This window comes from Serinus canaria, chromosome 3 (assembly GCF_022539315.1).
Source record: "Serinus canaria isolate serCan28SL12 chromosome 3, serCan2020, whole genome shotgun sequence".
In the NCBI taxonomy this organism is placed as follows: Eukaryota; Metazoa; Chordata; class Aves; order Passeriformes; family Fringillidae; genus Serinus; species Serinus canaria.
The window spans coordinates 112,356,309-112,373,800 of NC_066316.1; the positions used below are offsets into that span (position 1 = coordinate 112,356,309).

The window sequence follows — 17,492 nt, forward strand, 5'->3', positions numbered from 1 at the left end:
TGCCACCCCTGCCACGGGCAGGGACACCTCCCATTGTCCCAGGGTGCTCCCAGCCCCAATGTCCAGCCTGGCCTTTAGCACTGCCAGGGATCCAGGGGCAGTCCCAGCTGCTCTGGGCACCCTGTGCCAGGGCCTGCCCACCCTGCCAGGGAGCAATTCCTCATTCCCAAGATCCCATCCAGCCCTGCCCTCTGGCACTGGGAGCCATTCCCTGGGTCCTGTCCCTCCCTGCTTTGTCCCCAGTCCCTCTGCAGCTCTCCTGGAGCCCCTTCAGGCCCTGCCAGGGGCTCTGAGCTCTCCCTGGATCCTTCTCCTCTCCAGGTGAGCACCCCCAGCTCTGCCAGCCTGGCTCCAGAGCAGAGGGGCTCCAGCCCTTGGAGCATCTCCGTGGCCTCCTCTGGACTCTCTCCAGCAGCTCCATGTCCCTGTGCTCTTGGGGAGGAGGAGGTGGTGCAGGGTGGGCTGTGCTGAGCCCAGAAGGTGCCTCTCCTCAGAGGTGACCTGGGCCCTTGTCCCATTTCTGTCCAGGTTGCTCACCTGTCACACAGTGCCTGTCTCCCCTTTGCCATGTTTTTATGTGCTGGCACTGAGAGCTGTTTAATGCCACCACCTCAGCTTCCCTCTTGCCTTTCTTCCAGAGCTTTGGCCAACTTGCAGTGACCAAGGAATCCAAGGCACTGATGGGGCTCTACCACGGGCAGGTGCACTGCAAGAAGAACAAGTTTGGGACACCTCAGAAAGAGGTCAAGTAAGTGCCAGTGTGGGATGCCTGAAGGAGCAGTTGGAGGATCTCTGAAAGGCTCCTGGGACTGAGTGAGCTGGAGAGCTGTGATCAGAGCAGAGGTTTCCAGCCTCCAGAGGCTGACCCACTGCACTTTGGAGGCCTCACTGCTGTGTGGCCTCACTCAGGTGGTGCTTGGGTGGATGACAGGAGCTGTGTGAGTCTGCCAGCAGCGATGGGACTTCTCCATGTCCATGTTGAAGGTGTCTCCTTGGTCCTTCCCTGCAGGACTCTGGCTGTGCTGGGAGCAGGGCTCATGGGAGCCGGCATCGCCCAGGTTTCCGTGGACAAGGGCATCAAGACCATTCTGAAGGACACAGCACAGAAGGGTCTGGACAGAGGCCAGCAGCAGGTCTACAAGGGGTATGTGAGTTCAGGGGGTTTGCTCTGGTGGCACTGGGCTGCCTTTAGTCACAGTTCTCCTTTGCTGTCAGCATCAACAGCTCCTGACACTGCTGTTCTGCTGGAGGAGCCACAGGATGTCACAGAAAAGCTTTATTTTAGTGTTGTCCCCTGTAGAATGCTGTGATACTGCTGTGGGATAGGCCCAGCCTTAGCTCCTTAGGCAGGCAGAGACATAAGATTCAGCAGTAACTTCTAGAGCTAAGGAAAGAGTGATTCTGGCTGCCTAAAGGCCCACGGCAGGGAAGGCATTCCAGGGTTTTCTTCCTGGGTTTCTTTCCCTGTTCTCCTGGCTCTGCAGTAATAGTACTGAGCTGTGTGTCATCAGGAATGTCAGTGGCCAGCCTTCACCTGAGCTGTGGGAGCAGGACTCTCCTGTTCCCACGTGGAAGGAGGGGTCACAACACAGAGTGACAGTCCTGCAGGATCAGAGATGGAGTTTTGGGGGGGAGACAGGAGGGATTCCTGTGGTGCACCTCCAGCAGCCTGGCTGGTCCACTCAGGAGCTGTGACAGAGCTGTCCCTCCCTAGGCTGAACGGCAAAGTGAAGAAGAAGAGCCTGACATCATTTGAGAGGGACTCCATCCTCAGCAACCTGATGGGCCAGCTGGACTACAAGGGCTTTGAGAAGGCAGACATGGTCATCGAGGCCGTGTTCGAGGACATCAATGTCAAACACAAAGTGCTGAAGGAGGTGGAGGCTGTGAGTATCAGTCCTGAGCAGCCCCTGGACGGGGGGCCCTGGCTGGTGGAGGGAATGAGACATAAAAAAGTGCTCCAAAAAAAGCTTCCATTTGTCTGAGGATGCTGATGTGACAGTGATGTCCTCTGGTATCTCCACACCTTGCAGTCCTTCACCTGCTGTCCCTCTGTTCTGTCCAAGGGCACACTGAGGGAAAGGGTTCCCTGCAGTGTCTCCCGTAGCTGCAGAGGCCTGCCATAAACATGGGAGCTCTGGGACTGATATTGCAGACCTGGGAGAGTTCAGGGCAAGTCAGAGCTGGCTGACTTGAGCTACTGCTTTCCAATTAGTTTCTAATGAGCAAACCCAGTCTGCCTCGTTAGCCAGGGCTCCCTAATCTCCCAAGGCTCTGCATGGTCCTGTGTGCTGACACAGCCCCTTATCCCCTCCCAGGTGATCCCTGCTCACTGTGTCGTGTCCCTTGTCACCTCTAGGTGATCCCTGCTCATTGTCTCTTGTCCCCTCCCAGGTCATCCCTGTTCACTGTGTGTGTCCCAGGTCATCCCTGCTCACTTTGTCTTGTCCCCTCTCAGGTTATCCCTGCTCACTGTGTCCTGTCCCTTGTCCCCTCCCCTCTCAGGTTATCCCTGCTCACTGTGTCCTGTCCCTTGTCCCCTCCCAGGTCATCCCTGCTCACTGTCTCTTGTCCCTTGTCCCCTCCCAGGTGATCCCTGCTCACTCTCTCTTGTCCTTGTCCCCTCCCAGGTCATCCCTGCTCACTGTCCCTTGTCCCCTCCAGGTGATCCCTTCTCACTGTCTCTTGTCCCTTGTCCCCTCCAGGTGATCCCTGCTCACTGTATCTTCGCCAGTAACACCTCTGCCCTCCCCATCAGCCAGATTGCTGCTGCCAGCAAGAGGCCTGAGAAGGTGAGTCCCCAAGGCCACGTGCCCTGCACAGAGCTGTCCCTGGTGAGGTGGCTTTTAGAGACCTTCTGCTCCTTCCTCAGGACATGGCACAGCTCATCCTGGAGGGAAGGAGGGGAAGGTGGATGCACCCCAAAGGTGATGTTGGTGGGGCAGGTCAGCACATATCAGAAAGTGTTGGGGGCAGAGAAGCTGTGGAAGGTTGGAGCCAAGTGAGGCTTGGGCTCTGCTCCCGGGGAATGGGGACAGAATGAGAAGAAATGGCCTCAAGCTGTTCCAGGGCAGGTTCAGCTTGGATATCAGGAGGAATTTCTTCCTGGAAAGAGTAGTCAGGCATTGGAAGGATCTGCTTATGGAGGTTTGAAGTCCCCATCCCTGCAGGTGTCCAGGGAATTCCTGGATGTGGCGCTCTGGGCTGGTGACAAGGTGGGGATTGGGCACAGCTTGGACTCAGTGATCTTGCAGGGCTTTTGCAGCCTCAGTCCATCTGAGCAGGAGCATTGATTCCTACAGCCCTGAGACAGCAGGGGACTGCCCTGCCAGGTACCTGTGGTGTCTGTGAGTATGAGGTGACCTGCTGGAGGTTCCTGTCTCCCTGCTGAGCCTCTTCCTCATTTGCTGTGGGACCTCTGTTGCATCCAAATTGCCAACTGAGCCTCATTTGTTCATCCTTGCAAATAACATCCTCTTGCTGTTTAAATTGCCTGTACAATGGCTCTTAGGGGGAAACTCATAGGAAGTCAGTTAACTAATTAGCACATTTTCTTTAATTAGTTTTGCAGCCTGTAACTCAGCAAGGTGCCTCTGACTTACACAGGGCTTGGTGCCAAGTGTGGCTGCCAGGAGGCATGAAGGTGACACGCTGATGGCATGGTCACATTCACACAGTGAGGCACACTGAGATAATCTGCACTTAAACGCTCTTCCCGAGGGAAGGCTGCACTTCCCTCTGTAATGAGTTCCTGGATAGAAGCCTTCTTATCCTTAAATTCACTTCCTCACCAAAGACATTCACAGGCAGCACGCAGGGACTCCCTGAGTGCTCCTCCAGTCTGAGCCCAGCAGACTGGGTGGGGCTGCACTGCCAGTTCTGGTGCCCCTCCAGGTCACACCATGCCCCTCATTTCCCTGGGGATGAGCTCAGGGATTCCCAGGCAGATTTGGCTGAAGTGGTCCTGTAAAAGTTGTACCTTTATCCTCGAAGGCAGGAGCTCCTGGTCATGTGCTGTGTCCTTGGGAAAACCAAAGAGAGAAGGGAATTGGAGAGCACTCCTTTCATAAAGGGATATAAAGTGTGTTCAGGGCCTTCCCTCTGCACTCAGCTCACCCAGCTGATTGCTCTGGGAGCCAGGATCCATCTGAACCCAGCTCTTCTGTCTGCCAGGTGATTGGGATGCACTACTTCTCCCCTGTTGACAAGATGCAGCTGCTGGAAATCATCACCACAGACAAAACCTCCCAGGACACAGCTGCCTCTGCTGTTGCTGTTGGCCTCAAACAGGGCAAAGTGGTCATCGTGGTGAAGGTGAGGGGACACTGCTGGGGCTGGGTAATAAAGAAAAGGGTTTGTGCCCTGAGGGGAGGGTGAAACATGTCTGTGGACACATTGGCTACTCCTCTGAGAAGTGAAAAGGGAATTCAGAAAGGGGCAAGTGCCCAGGTGATCCTGACATGTCCTTCAGAGCAGGCATGGAAAGCCACCAGGCACACGTGCAGTGCCAGCACGAGGAGCTGGCACTCCTGCCCCACACAGCTTCCAGGGCATCCCAGTCTGCACAGGACTGTCACCACCTCAGCTCCCTGGCAGGCTGCAAGGACAGAGGGTCAGTGAGCAGCAACCCTCCTCTGCCTGGCTTAAATCTTGAGGGAGAGGGGCAGGAATACATGGAAAAATGGATTTAGATTGGATATTAGGGAGAAATTCTTCCCTCTGAGGCTGGGGAGGCCCTGGCACAGGTTGCCCAGAGGAGCTGTGGCTGTCCAATTCCTGGAATTGTCCAAGGCCAGGTTGGACAGGGCTTGGAGCAACCTGGGACAGAGGAAGGTGTCCCTGTCTTATTCCTGAGGTTGCCAGAATGCTGAGCATGTCTCTCCTGCAGTGCTGGAAAAACTGGCTTGTCAGAAAGTGCCCTGGGCATCTCCAAACATCAGCGCTGCTTCCCTGAGCCTTATCCCCACCTCAGCTGCCTCCCTGAAGAGCAGTTTGCAGCTCATCTGTTGCTTCCTGCCGTTGTGGGGAGCAGCAGAGGTGGAACAACTGGCTTATGCTGGTTTCCCTTCTGCTGAGCACCCTTTTCCTCACCAGCTTGTTGGGCTTGGTGAAGCAGCAGCCTGCTCTGGACCTGCAGGCACTAGTTCAAATGAAAACACTGGGATGGGAACTTCCAGGGACTAGGTTCATGGAAGCCTGCAAACACTGCTGAGCTTTACAGGGAAAAAAAACCCAAACCTATTCTAGCAGTCAGTACCATAGTGTAAGGGATGAGGTTTGGGGTGTCTGAAGTGCAGCCTGGGCTGTGAACCACAGTTCTGGTGCTGCCAAAAACTCACCTGCTTCCCTGCTGCTCTGCTTTTCCCCAGGATGGGCCTGGATTCTACACCACCAGGTGCCTGGGGCCAATGCTGTCCGAGGTGGTCCGAGTTCTCCAGGTGAGCATCCCCCAAAACAGTCATGGAAATTGCTTCTGCTTTGGCCAGGGCTGGGGTGGGCTCAGCCTGGGTGTGGACAGGATGTGTGTCACCAACCCTGGGTTTTGTGGCTGTCCCCAGCCTGCTCTTGGCTCCTGTTTGCAGTCAGTTAATGGGGCTGGGCTCTCTGCACCACCTCATCCCGAAGTCCCATGGCTTCCCCTCTGATCCTGCAGGAGGGCATTGACCCAAAGAAGGTGGATGCCATCTCCACGGCCTTCGGCTTCCCGGTGGGAGCGGCCACGCTGATTGACGAGGTGGGCGTGGACGTGGCCACCCACGTGGCCGAGGACCTGGGCAAGGCCTTTGGCCAGCGCTTCGGAGGGGGCAACATCGAGCTCTTCAAGCTCATGGTGCAGAAAGGCTTCTTAGGTGAGCTGCTAAGGTGTTCTCAGCTAAAGGGTGTCCCCTCTGCTCCGGGGAAGGCAACAGAAGTGGGAGAACAGCCCTGGGAGTGGGGCAGGAATCCCTCCTATAGAAGCAGTAGTGCTGTTGGTCCTGTGGAACCAGAGAAAGGGCCTGGCACAGTGGCAGCATCTTGCCAAGGTGGAGCTGGGTCCCTTGCCTGTGCCGCTGCTGAGGCAGCAGATCTGTGCTCTGAGGTGCAGAGTGCTGGGAGCAAGAAGAGCAGGCACAAAACAAAATCCAAAGTGTCAGGAGGAAACAGGACACGTGCAGGAGCTGACTTGTCTGCTGTGATCCCCTCAGGTCGCAAGGCAGGGAAAGGCTTCTACGTGTACCAGGAGGGAGTGAAGAACAGGAGTGTGAATTCTGGCATGGATGAGATCTTGGAAAAGTTCAGAGTGCCAGCTAATCCTGATGTGTGAGTACCTGTGTGGGGCTGGCTCCTGCCCTGCCTAGCTCCTTGTGCTCTGAGCAGCAGCACGAGGTGTATCAGGTGGTGTTGAGGGACATGGTGCTCCAGGGCTGGAGCCCCTCTGCCATGGAGCCAGGCTGGCAGAGCTGAGGATGCTCATCTGGAGAGGAGAAGGATCCAGGGAGAGCTCAGAGCCCCTGCCAGGGCCTAAAGGGGCTCCAAGGGAGCTGCAGAGGGACTGGGGACAAGGCAGGGAGGGACAGGACCCAGGGAATGGCTCCCAGTGCCAGAGGGCAGGGCTGGATGGGATACTGGGAATGAGGAATTGTTCCCTGGCAGGGTGGGCAGGCCCTGGCACAGGGTGCTCAGAGCAGCTGTGGTTGCCCCTGGATCCCCTGAAAGATCCCTGAGGCTTGGAGCATCCTGAGATAGTGGAAGGTGTCCCTGCCATGGCAGGGGTGGCACTGGATGGGCTTTGGGATCCCTTCCAGCCCAAACCTTTCTGTGATTCCATGACATTGCTGAACACAGAAGCTGATGAAGCCCTTGCTTTTATTCCAAATCCACCTGGACACAATCCTGAGTGCCTTTCTCCTGGAAACCCTGCTTGGGCACAGAGGTTGGAGTAGAGGAGCCCCAGCTGTCCCTTCCAATCTCAGCCATTCCCTGGTTCTTACTGCCTGCTTCAGGACACTCCCAGAGCTTAGCCCCAATCCTCACGTGGACTGGGACATCCCAGGGAGGCCATTCCCACCCCTGGCCTGGCTCTGTGTCCTCCCTGTGTGCTGTCCCTGCCCAGCTCACAACCTCTGTCCCACAGCTGCTCCGACGAGGACATCCAGATGCGCCTGGTGACACGATTTGTCAACGAGGCCGCCATGTGCCTGCAGGAGGGCATCCTCAGCAACCCCGTGGAGGGGGACATCGGGGCTGTGTTCGGCCTGGGCTTCCCCCCCTGCCTGGGAGGTGAGTGCTCTGGGCTGGGCTTTGGGCTCCAAAGCTCCCTGTGGGCTGCAGCCATGTGGCAAGGCCAGGTTTGAGCTGCAGCCTGAGGAAATGGCCTCAGGCTGCATCAAGGAGGGTGTAGGTTGGATACTGGGAATAATTCCAGGCTGTGCAGCCCTGGCACAACTGTGCAGAGCAGGGCTGGACTCCCCATGCGTGGAGGGATTTAAAAGCCCCGTGCATGTGTCCCTTGGGGACATTGGTTAGTGGTAGTCTTGGCACTGCTGAGATATGTTTGGACTCAATAGTCTCAAAGGGCTTTTCCACCCTAAATCATTCCATGACTCTGGTGCTGTTTCTTGACACTGCTGCTGGAGTTCACCAAGGGCTCTTGGACCTGAGGTGGTGCTTCTGCCCCATGCCTGGTGCTTTCCCTCCTTGAGCCATGTTCAGGCTGAGGGAGCAGCCCCAAGGGATTTCCTACAAAGGCCTGGAGGGACAGGATAATGGGGAATATCTTCCTATGGTTGGACAGGATATTGGGAAGTAATTGTTCCCTGGCAGGGTGGGCAGGCCCTGGCACAAGGTGCCCAGAGGAGCTGTGGCTGCCCCTGGATCCCTGGCAGTGCCCAAGGCCAGGCTGGACATTGGGGCTGGGAGCACCCTGGGATAATGGGAGGTGGTGAGACTTGGCAGGGTGGGAATGGTTGGGCTTTGAGGTTCCATCCCACCAAAACCATCCATGATTCTGTGATTATCCATGTCCCAGCTTGTCCCCAGCCCTCCCCAGCTCAGGTGAGCAGGGAGCAGAGTCTCTGTTGAGAGACTGAGGGGTCTCTTGTGGAGAAGGATGAATGGGACAAAGCCGTTTGCTTCTGGGTGCTGGGACCCTTCCAGGCACCTTGGTGCTTCTACTTCCCTGTCACAGCTGTGTCCCTGTCACAGCTGTATCTGTGTTCCTGCCATGTCCCTGTCCCAGCTGTGTGTCCCTGCCCTTCTGTGTCCCTGCTGTGTCCCTGTCACAGCTCTGTCCCCATCCCAGCTGTGTCCCCGTCCCCGTCCCAGATGTGTCCCCATCCCCACCATGTCCCGGTCACAGCCATGTCCCCATCCCCACCATGTGTCCCTGTCCCTGCCATGTCCCTGTCCCTGCTGTATCTGTGTCCCCGCCATTTCCCTGTCACCACCATGTCCCTATCACAGCTGTGTGTCCCTGTCCCCGCCATGTCCCTGTCCCCGCCGTGTCCCTGTCACAGCTGTGTCCCTGTCCCTGTCACAGCCGTGTCCCTGTCCCCACAGGTCCCTTCAGGTTCGCCGACTCCTACGGCGCCCGGCAGCTGGTGGACAAGCTGCGCAAGTACGAGGCCGTGTATGGCAGCCAGTTCACACCGTGCCAGCTCCTGCTGGACCACGCCAACAGCCCCAGCAAGAAATTCCACCCGTGAGGTGGCCTGGTGACACCCCGACAGCTCCTCCAGCCGGGCCCCGGCTCCCCGCAACACCCCGTTCTCCATAGGTTAATCTCCAAAGCTCCCGGGGGAGGAAGGGAAGAAAGGAAGGAAGGAAAAAAAGAAGAAAGGAAGGAGGGGGGCAGGAGCTTGCCTCATGGCTTGTAGTCATTTCAAGTGCCTTACCAGCCACTGTGTGTTGGGTACGTCCGTCCCAGGCCAGCCTGGGCCTGGGGGCTCTGTGCTGGCGGAGGGAATTCCTGCTGCCTTCGCCTTCGTGCCGTGGCCTCCAGAGCTCCCAGTCTGGCCAGTAGCATCCAGCTTGTGGCTGGAGTCGAGGCCTTGCCTTTCCATCAACATCCACCAAAATAAAGCCCCATCTCCTGGGTTTGGACTCCTGCTTCTCCTCCCATCTCCCTGAGGGAACAGCTTGAGTGGGGATTGACTGGTTCGGGCCCTGGGGTCCTGTCCATGGTGTAGTGGGTCCATGGAGGGGCAGGATGGCAGCAGTGCAGGACAAAGCAGTGTCGCCTCTGCCATCACTCGGGGCTGTGAGGAGCCTCCAGCTCTTTCTGCCAAGGGGTGATCCTGGCAGGTGATCCTGGCAGATGGACCTGCCTGTAATTGCAGATCGAGCAGCCAAAGGCCAGAGGGCCCCCCCGTGGGGAGAGATCAAGTTAAACTAAAAGGCTTTAAATCTCTGGGCACCTGTCACTGGCCTGGCCCCCCCTTCCCTGGCTTCCTTTCCAGCTTCCAGCCATTTTCCTGCTCCCTGGCAGGCCTTGGGCCATGGCTGAACCCTGCTGGCTCTTCATGTCACCTTTCTATCTTTCAAATCTCCCAGAGCAAAACTGGGCCAAGGCATCATCTTATCTGCCTCTGCTGAGTGCTGGGGGAGGCACGGGGCTGGTAATCCCTTCCCAAGAGATGGGAAGGCTCTGCCAGGAAGGGAGAGACCTCTCAGAGCATCCGTCTTCCCCTCTCCCCGAGCAAAGGCCTTCTCTGGGGGCTCATTACTCTCCCGTACATTTATTATGCTAATCCACAAGGATTAAGTTAAACCAGTCGACGCGAAATCCAGTGTTTTCCAGCCCTTTGGGGCCAAAATTACTGTCCAGTGTTAAAAGGGGAAGGGAAGGAGGGCTGGGCAATGGGAGAGGAGAACCTGCAGCATCAGAGAGGGACAGGAGCGGGGCCACCCAGAGCCGTGCTCCAGGTGACCTGGTGACCCCCCGCCCCGTGCAGGGGGCCCCCGGCGTGGCACTAGATCTTGGGGCGCCAGCCCTTGATGAACTGCATGATCTTCTTCACCTGGAGCTTGGTGAGGCGGAAGTCGTCGGCCAGGATCTCCTCGCTGAGCTGCACGAAGATGCTGCCATCGATTCTCTCGCGGGCGAAGAAGCTCACGACGTCCTCGGAGAGGCCGATGAAGCGCAGGCACTTGGACACCTCCTCCAGCGACAGCGCCGACAGGTCGGCGGGGGGCAGCCAGGCCGGGCTGTCCCCGCTGGGCCGGGGGGCGGCCGGCGGGGCTGCCCCATCGCCCCTCGCCGCCGGCGGCACCTCGATGACCCCCTGGGCCAGGTACAGGCGGGTGACGCCCTCGGCCCCGCGCAGGACGGCGGGGGACAGCGGGGCCGCCCCTCGGATGACGATGCCGTCCCCGTCCAAGCCCTTGGGGGGCCGGGGGGGGGCCGCCGGCTCCTCGGCGGGGGCGAAGGGCTCCGGCGAGGAGGAAGAGGAGGGAGCGGCTGGGGCCGAAGGCGCTTTGGACCACTCGGGACTCTCCGGCCACTCCGCCGGGCTGGCGAAGGGGTTGAGCGCGCCGAAAGGGGCAAAGCGCTTTTGGGGGTGCGGGGGCTTGAGGCGGGGGCAGCTGCGGAAGGGCTTCAGGGGGGGCTCGGTCCCCAGCAGCGGCGTGGAGCAGCCGCTGCCCGCCCCGGCCCCTGCCTCGGGGAACGCCCAGGGGTCGGACCAGGAGCTGGGCGCGGGCTGGGCCGGGGGCAGCGGCCGCCCGGGGGGCTCGGCAGCCTTGCAGTCGGCCCAGGTGCAGGGGTAGCAGTACAGCGAGTACGCGTCCGGAGAGGGCGAGGCGCTGCCGCTCCGCGGGGCCGACCTGCTGGGGCGAGGGCAGTGTCACCATCACCCCGGCGCGGTGTCCCCATCCCCGGGTTTCAGGTACCCCCCACACTCCCCGATGTCCCCGGAGCCACTCACCCGTCATGGAGCCCCGAGGAGTAGTAGGAGAGGCTGGGGCTGGGCGAGGGCGCGGGCGCCAGCTTCGGGCAGCGCAGGGGGGCCGGGGGGCTGCAGGGGGCCGGGGGGCGGCTGCCCCGGGGCGGCACCGGGGGCGCGTTCAGCAGCCGGCACTCCTCCTTCACCTGGAACGGGGCAGCGCCGTCAGGGCCCCGGGGGGACCCGGGCATCCCCGCTGCTGGAGGGAGTGATGGGGGATCGGGGGCAGCCGGTCCTGCCCGGCCACAAAGCTCTGGGTGCAACTGGGGAGACTTGGGGCCCTCCTACCCCTTGGTGCGAGGAGACCAAAATATTGGGGTACGCCGTGGTGAAGGGGAGCCTGAAATTTTGTGTAGGGAAGGCCAGGTGATCGGGGTACCCCACGGTTCCGGGCAGCCCAAGAGCTTGAGGTACCCGATGGTCCAGAGAGCCCTGGGGAACCGAAGATCGGTGATGGGGCAGCCCTGGGGAACCAAGGTCTGAAGGTGTGGGTGACCAAGCCGAGTTGGGGAGCGACACCAGGGGCAGGGGACAGGGAGGGGGGGTCGGGCTGCCCTGCCATGGGGCTGGCCTTGCCACAGATTGGCTGACAGGACCCCGGCGATGCCATTCCCCATCCCCTGGGGACGGGAGCGGGCTCTTACCGCCTCCGATTTGGGTGGCACCGGGGGCGGGGTGTCCCCGCGGGGCTCGTCCCCGGGGCGGTGCGGGGAGCCCAGCGGGTTGACAGCCCCGAAGGAGACGAGGTCTGGCCGGCCGCCGCTGCTGCCCAGCTCGCAGCAGCCCTCCGGGCTGGGATTGCTCCACAGCTCCTCGTAGGGAATCTCCAGCGGCTCCTGAGTCCTGAACTCGGGTTCGGCCCAGTCGGGCGTCATGTACTCCCGCTCGGGGTCGGGGAAGTCGGGCAGCGGCGGGCGCGGGGTGCCCCCGCCGAGGCCCCGCGGTCCCTGGCAGCTGGCGGGGGGCTCCCGGGGACCCCCGGAGCCGCAGGCACAGAGCGAGAGGCGCTGCAGGGGCTGGCTGAGCTCCTCTCGGGCGCAGGCGGGCAGGCAGAGCCGCAGGCGCCGAGGACTCGCACATTCCTCCAGGAAGTCCGGCTTGGCCTCTCGCACGGCCCGCGAGTACTCGTCGGGGTTGAAGCGGTCGTGGCAATACGCGGCGCTGTCCCGCAGCAGCTTCTCCAGCTGCGGGTCCCCGGCCAGCAGCCCCTCGGGCAGCTGGAAGCGGGGCATGTCGGTCAGCAGCAAGAAGTGGAAGGGCACCAGCTCCTCCCGGCGCAGGATGCAGCACAGCACCACCGTCTTGGAGATGATGCTGACCAGCTTGTAGCAGTGGCCCTCTCGGATGGCGTGCAGGTCGTAGGGGTTGCGGGCGGGCCGGCTGGGCACGGCCACGTTGACGGGCAGCCGCACCTTCTCGATGATGCTGCGGATGGTGTGCTCGCCCTCCTGCAGGCGCAGCTCCAGCGGGCTGCGGGTGCTGAAGCGGCCCTTGCACTGGAAGGGCAGGCTCAGGCTCTCGTTGGTGCGGTGGTTCATGCAGATCAGACACGGCATCTTGCCCTTCACCTGCCGCGCCCCCGCCGCCGGCGCCGCCTTGCCCAGCTTGCGCAGGAGGGTGTTGAAACGCGACTTCTCCTTCACCGTCTTGGCGCACAGGATCTCCGCTTGCCCCATCAGCGTCAGCTCGTCCCCCGCGTTCAGCGTGAAGTTGTAAACCTCGCTGTCCTCGCTGAACTCCCCCGACACCACCTGCCCGCGACAGCCTCAACGTGGCACCCGCTGCCCTGCGCCCCCAACACGACCCCTGATGTTCCACCACCATTCCCGACATCCCATCACCATTCCTGACATCTCACCAGCATCCCCTGGCATACCACCACCATCCCTGAAATTCCACCACTATCCCTGATGTCTCACCAGCATCCCCTGATGTCCCATCACCATTCCTGAAATTCTACCACCATCCCAGACATCCCACCACCATCCCCTGATGTCCCACCACCATCCCTGAAGTTCCACCACCATCCTGACATCATCCCACCACTATTCCTGATTCCCCACCACCATCTCAAAGTCCCACCACCATTCCTGATGCTCCACCACTGCTCCCTGCTGTCCCACTGTCCTCTCCTGATGTCCCAGCCCTGTCCCCTGCTTCCCCACACTCCCCCCTTTATTCCCCCCACCCTGCAGTGTTATCCAACCAATACCCCCAATATGCCACCCCTCACCCCTGGTGTTCCCCAACCTTCTCTGTCCCACCATCCTCTCCTGATGTCCCATTAAGCCCCAAAGTCCCTGTCCCCTCACCCCCACTCCCCTCTTGCCCCACCACTGTCCTCGGTGTCCCCAGCGGTCCCACCAGTGTCCCCCGCTGCCCCAGCGCCGTCCCCCGCTGTCCCCAGGACCTTCACGCTGAAGGTGATGGCCTCCATGACGAAGATGCGGTCTGGGAAGATGCTGGCCACCTCCTCCACGCTGTTGAAGTACTGCACGGGCTCGCGGAGGTCCCGGTCCTGGTCCAGCAGCTTGAACTTCCCTGCGAGGACCCCCGAGGTGAGAGGGGCCCGACTCTTCACAGGGACCTCCTGTCACCCCCCTGGGGCCTTTCACGGGGGACAGCCACCCCTGAGGCAGCCTGGGGTCCCCACCACATCTTTGGGGACACTGCTGTGGGCTTTGCCAGTGGCCAAGTGCTGCAAGGGGACCCCAGAGCAGCCCCCGGGGCGTTTCTAGGTGGGACAAGGCACGGGGTACAAGGGGTGTCCCAGCAGTGCCACTCGGCACCCCCAGAGCTGCAGGGACCCGTCAAAAGCGTTCCTGGGAGTGCCCAGAGCAGCCCAAATTGCCACGGGTGCCCATTGCCCCCCAAAATGGCATCGCAGCCCTGCCAGGGCACAGTGACCCCACGGCTCAGGTGGGAGAGACACTGGGAAGGGAACCGGGCAGGGGAACGGGGAAAGGAGGAACGGGGAAAGGAGGAACAGGAACGGGGAAAGGAGAAACGGGAACGGGGAAGGGCAGGAACGGGAACGGGGAAGGGCAGGAGCGGGAATGGGGAAGGGCAGGAGGGGGAATGGGGAAGGGCAGGAGCGGGAATGGGGAAGGGCAGGAGCGGGAATGGGGAAGGGCAGGAACGGGAGACGGAAAGTGCAGGAATGGGAACGGGGAAAGGCAGGAACGAGAGCGGAGGAGCTGCAGCCCCAGCGAAGCCGCCTCCACCGGCATCGGCTGCCGGGCACGGACCTGAGGGGAATATTAATTCCCCGCCCGGCCGGCGGAGCTGGGACACCAGAGCTCCTCGCTTGGCTCTGGAGACACCCGAGGCTGGAGCCGGCTCAGCCCCACATCCCGGGGCAGCGCCGGGCACGGCCGACCCCCGAACGCTGTTAACACACTGCCCAGCCCCCTGCAGCCCCCGTGGGACCGGTGATTAACCCCTCCCCCGCTCCATTTCCCATTATTTATTTATTAGCAGGACTCATTACCGCCGTGGAGCACTTAGAGGGGTCATTAAGGCTCTGGCGGCTGCCGGCAGAGGCAGCTCAGCACCTTCGTCTGCTCTACCGGCCCCAACCCGGCCCCATCCTCATCCTCATCCCAGCCCAGCTCATCCCTGTCCCTTTTCCCCATCCCATCCTCATCTCTCTCCCTTTTCCAGCTCTGTCCCATCCTACCCCATCCTCATCCCTGTCCTTGTCTGCATCCCATCCCATGGATCCCATCCCATGGATCCCATCCCATGGATCCCATCCCATCCCATGCCATCCCAATCCCAATCCCTGCCAGTCCCCTCTGCAGCTCTGCCAGGGGTGGGGGCAGCCCCCAAACCAGAGCATCTCCTACCCCAAACTGGACCAAACTGGAGCAGCCCCAGCAGGTGGGGGGGGGGGGGGCCAACGACAGGTCCCGGCTCTGCTGGCCCAGGGACACCATTCTCGTTGTCACCATTGTCCCCAGCCCCCCCACCTGGGTACTGGAGCGGGATGTCGATTTTGGGCCCGATGACGTAGTGTCCCTCCTCCAGGCTGTGAGCTGTCACCGTCGTCCACTGCCGACACGAGTGGACCAGAAGCACGTCCTGGGCTGTCACCCCCTCCACGCGCTCACCTGCGGGGGGGACAGGGTTGTCACCAACGCCAGCCCCCCCCCCCGCCCCGCCCCCCACGCCCGCTGGACGGACAGACGGACGGACGGAGCGAGGGATGAGCAGGTGCCGCTGCCAAGAGGCGCCAGTTGCCCAGGAAACAATTTCTTTGTCCCCCCTGAAAAGCTGCAGCCGCCGCAAACAAGAAGTTTATTGAGTCGGGGCCGGTGCAGGCTCCCCCGGGAGCGCTCCAGAACCGCGGCACCCCGACACCCCCAGGCACCCCCTGCAGCCGGGATGGGCCCTGCTCTGGGGGGGACATGGCCAGACCGGGGGTCCCCACAGACCCTGCTCCCCACATCGCTGCTCTCCACTCAGCCTGGGCTTGGGGGGCTCACGGCCAGCCCCCCCCCAGCCAGGCCGTGTCCCAGGGAGTGTGGGAAGGGGACACGGTGGCTCCCAGCCCCTGCCAGCACCTCCAGAGTGTCACCCGGGAAGGGTGACAGTGGGGAAAGTGCTGGGCCATGGCTGGGGGCAGTGGGAGCAGCCTGGGCCCCACAATTTCCCCCCCTCGCATCCCTGAGGCAGCCCAGGGACCCCCCTGCCCCAGCCCCCCTGCCCGGAAGGACCCGACCCGAGCAGCTCTGGAGCCGGGGCAGCAGCTTGGGCTCACCTGGCCCCAGCCTTCCTCCCTCCCTCCCTCCCTTCCTCCCTCCTCCTCCTCAGCAATCCAGGCTCCTTCCTCCTCCTGGTCTCTCCTCATCTCTTCAGCCTCTTCCAGAATACTCTTCACCCCTCCAGCCTTCCTCTCTCCTTCCACCTCCTCCTCACTTCTCCAGTCACCATTCCTCCTCCTCCTCACCTCTCCGTCCTTCCTACCTTCCTCTCCATCTCTCCACTCTCCATCCCTTCCTCCGAGCCTTCCGCCCTTCCTCCTCCTCACTCTCAAGCCTTCCTCACTTCCCCATCCCTCTACCCTACACCGCTCCCTGCTCCTCATCGCTCCCGTCTCCCTCCCTCCTCTTCGCCTGGCCAGACTTCCTCCCTCCCTCTTCCCGGTCCCTTCGTCCTTCGTCTCTTCCTTTCCCTCATCTCTCCAACCTCCCTCCCTCCTCGTCCTCACTCTCCAGCCTTCATCCCTCCCTCCCCATCCCTCCGCCTTCCACCCCTCCCTCCTCCTCATCACTCCATCCTTTCTCCCTCCTCCTCATCACTCCAGCCTCACTCTCTGTCCCTCCATCCTCCCTCCCTCCCCTGGTCCCTCCAGCCTTCCTCCCACCCTCCTCCTCCTCCCCATCACTCCAACCTCCCTCCCTCCCTCCTCCTCCTCCTTCTCGTCCCTCCAGACTTCATCCCCCCCTCGTGTCCTCCCCCGCCGGGCTCACCCTGCCCGAGGCAGACGAGGGTGGGCAGGCGGCACTGGCTGACGATGGCGTCGAGGGGCAGCGCCGCGGGGCTCCAGCGGAGCCGGGCCAGCCCCGCCGCGAGCTTCTCCATCGCATCGCGGCTCAGGCCGGCCCCGGGCCGGGCTCCATCGCCGCCGCCGCCGGGCCGGGGCCGGGGCGGGGGGCGGGGGGCGGCGGGAGCGGGGCAGGAGGAGCCGCCCCCCGCCCGCCCCCGGCCCCTCCTGCCCGCCCGCCCCGGCAGGCGGAACCCCCCCGGCGGGGGCGGGGGAGGCGGCGGCGGGCGGGGACCCCCGTGCGGAGCAACCCCTCGGGACCGGGCACCCCCTCGGGACCGGGCACCCCCTCGGGACCGGGCATCCCCCCAGCCCGGGCATCCCCCGGCGGGGCCGCTCCCGGGGTGTCCCGGGGGGGACGCGCTGCCCAGCGGGGTGGGGGGGGGACGGTTCTGCTCGCGTCCTCGGGGTCCGGGGGGCTCAGCCCCGGCTCGCCCCGGGGTTCCGGGGGTTCGGCTCTCTCTGGCCGCCGAGGGAACGGGGCGGAGGGCGCGGCGGGGACCCTCCCCCGTCCCGTCCCGCTGCTGGAGGCGCGGAGTCACCGGGAGCTGCCGAGGGGTCCCAAGCGCGGGCTGCGGGGGGCACAAGGGACCAGTGGGGCACCGGGGGGACACCGATGCCGCCCCACACCCCCCGTCCCGGCCGGGACCCCCCGGCCCGGCGCGGCCGCACAGGCGCGGAGCACAAATGGCACCGGGAGAGGGGGCCGGGGACATCACAGCCAGCGGGGACCCTCGGCAGCGACATCAGCGTCACCCCGAGCGGGGACTGCGCACCCTGCGGACTCCCGGCCACCCTGAGCGGGGGACACCGGAGCCGGTGGGTCCCCGCACCCCTCGGTCACTCAGCCCGGGGGGCGGGGAAGCCGGTGGGTCCCCGCACCCCTCGGTCACTCAGCCGGTCCCGCTCTGCAGCCTCTCGTTCGGGACCCCCTCCCCGGTCCTTTGCCAGATTCATCCCCACTCCGCTGGAGACTGGGCTGAGGAGGATGAGGGAGTGGAGGAAGCCGCACATGCCCGGCC

General features: G+C 62.4%; 3 protein-coding genes across 4 annotated transcripts in view; 1 reads left to right on the plus strand and 2 right to left on the minus strand.

Moving 5' to 3' along the window:
- Window positions 1-9,075, plus strand: part of HADHA (hydroxyacyl-CoA dehydrogenase trifunctional multienzyme complex subunit alpha) — a 27,155-nt gene extending 18,080 nt beyond the window's left edge. For both annotated transcript variants that reach the window (XM_050972793.1, XM_050972794.1), the window contains exons 11-20: window positions 639-748; window positions 1,010-1,144; window positions 1,715-1,886; window positions 2,706-2,792; window positions 4,174-4,314; window positions 5,370-5,438; window positions 5,654-5,849; window positions 6,186-6,300; window positions 7,115-7,260; window positions 8,539-9,075. In XM_050972793.1, the coding sequence (XP_050828750.1) occupies window positions 639-748; window positions 1,010-1,144; window positions 1,715-1,886; window positions 2,706-2,792; window positions 4,174-4,314; window positions 5,370-5,438; window positions 5,654-5,849; window positions 6,186-6,300; window positions 7,115-7,260; window positions 8,539-8,684 (1,317 nt within the window). In that variant the 3' untranslated portion in view covers window positions 8,685-9,075. The remainder of the gene's footprint in view (window positions 1-638; window positions 749-1,009; window positions 1,145-1,714; window positions 1,887-2,705; window positions 2,793-4,173; window positions 4,315-5,369; window positions 5,439-5,653; window positions 5,850-6,185; window positions 6,301-7,114; window positions 7,261-8,538) is intronic.
- The window catches only part of RAB10 (RAB10, member RAS oncogene family), a 112,382-nt gene that overhangs the window by 42,773 nt on the left and 52,117 nt on the right, over window positions 1-17,492 (minus strand). The window lies entirely within an intron of this gene.
- Window positions 8,831-16,508, minus strand: GAREM2 (GRB2 associated regulator of MAPK1 subtype 2). The gene is made up of 6 exons (XM_050972792.1): window positions 16,397-16,508; window positions 14,894-15,034; window positions 13,333-13,463; window positions 11,567-12,673; window positions 10,905-11,068; window positions 8,831-10,803 (listed from the first exon to the last, which is right to left on the minus strand). Exons 1-6 carry the CDS (start codon window positions 16,506-16,508, stop codon window positions 9,951-9,953), a joined length of 2,508 nt encoding a protein of 835 aa, XP_050828749.1. The 3' UTR covers window positions 8,831-9,950.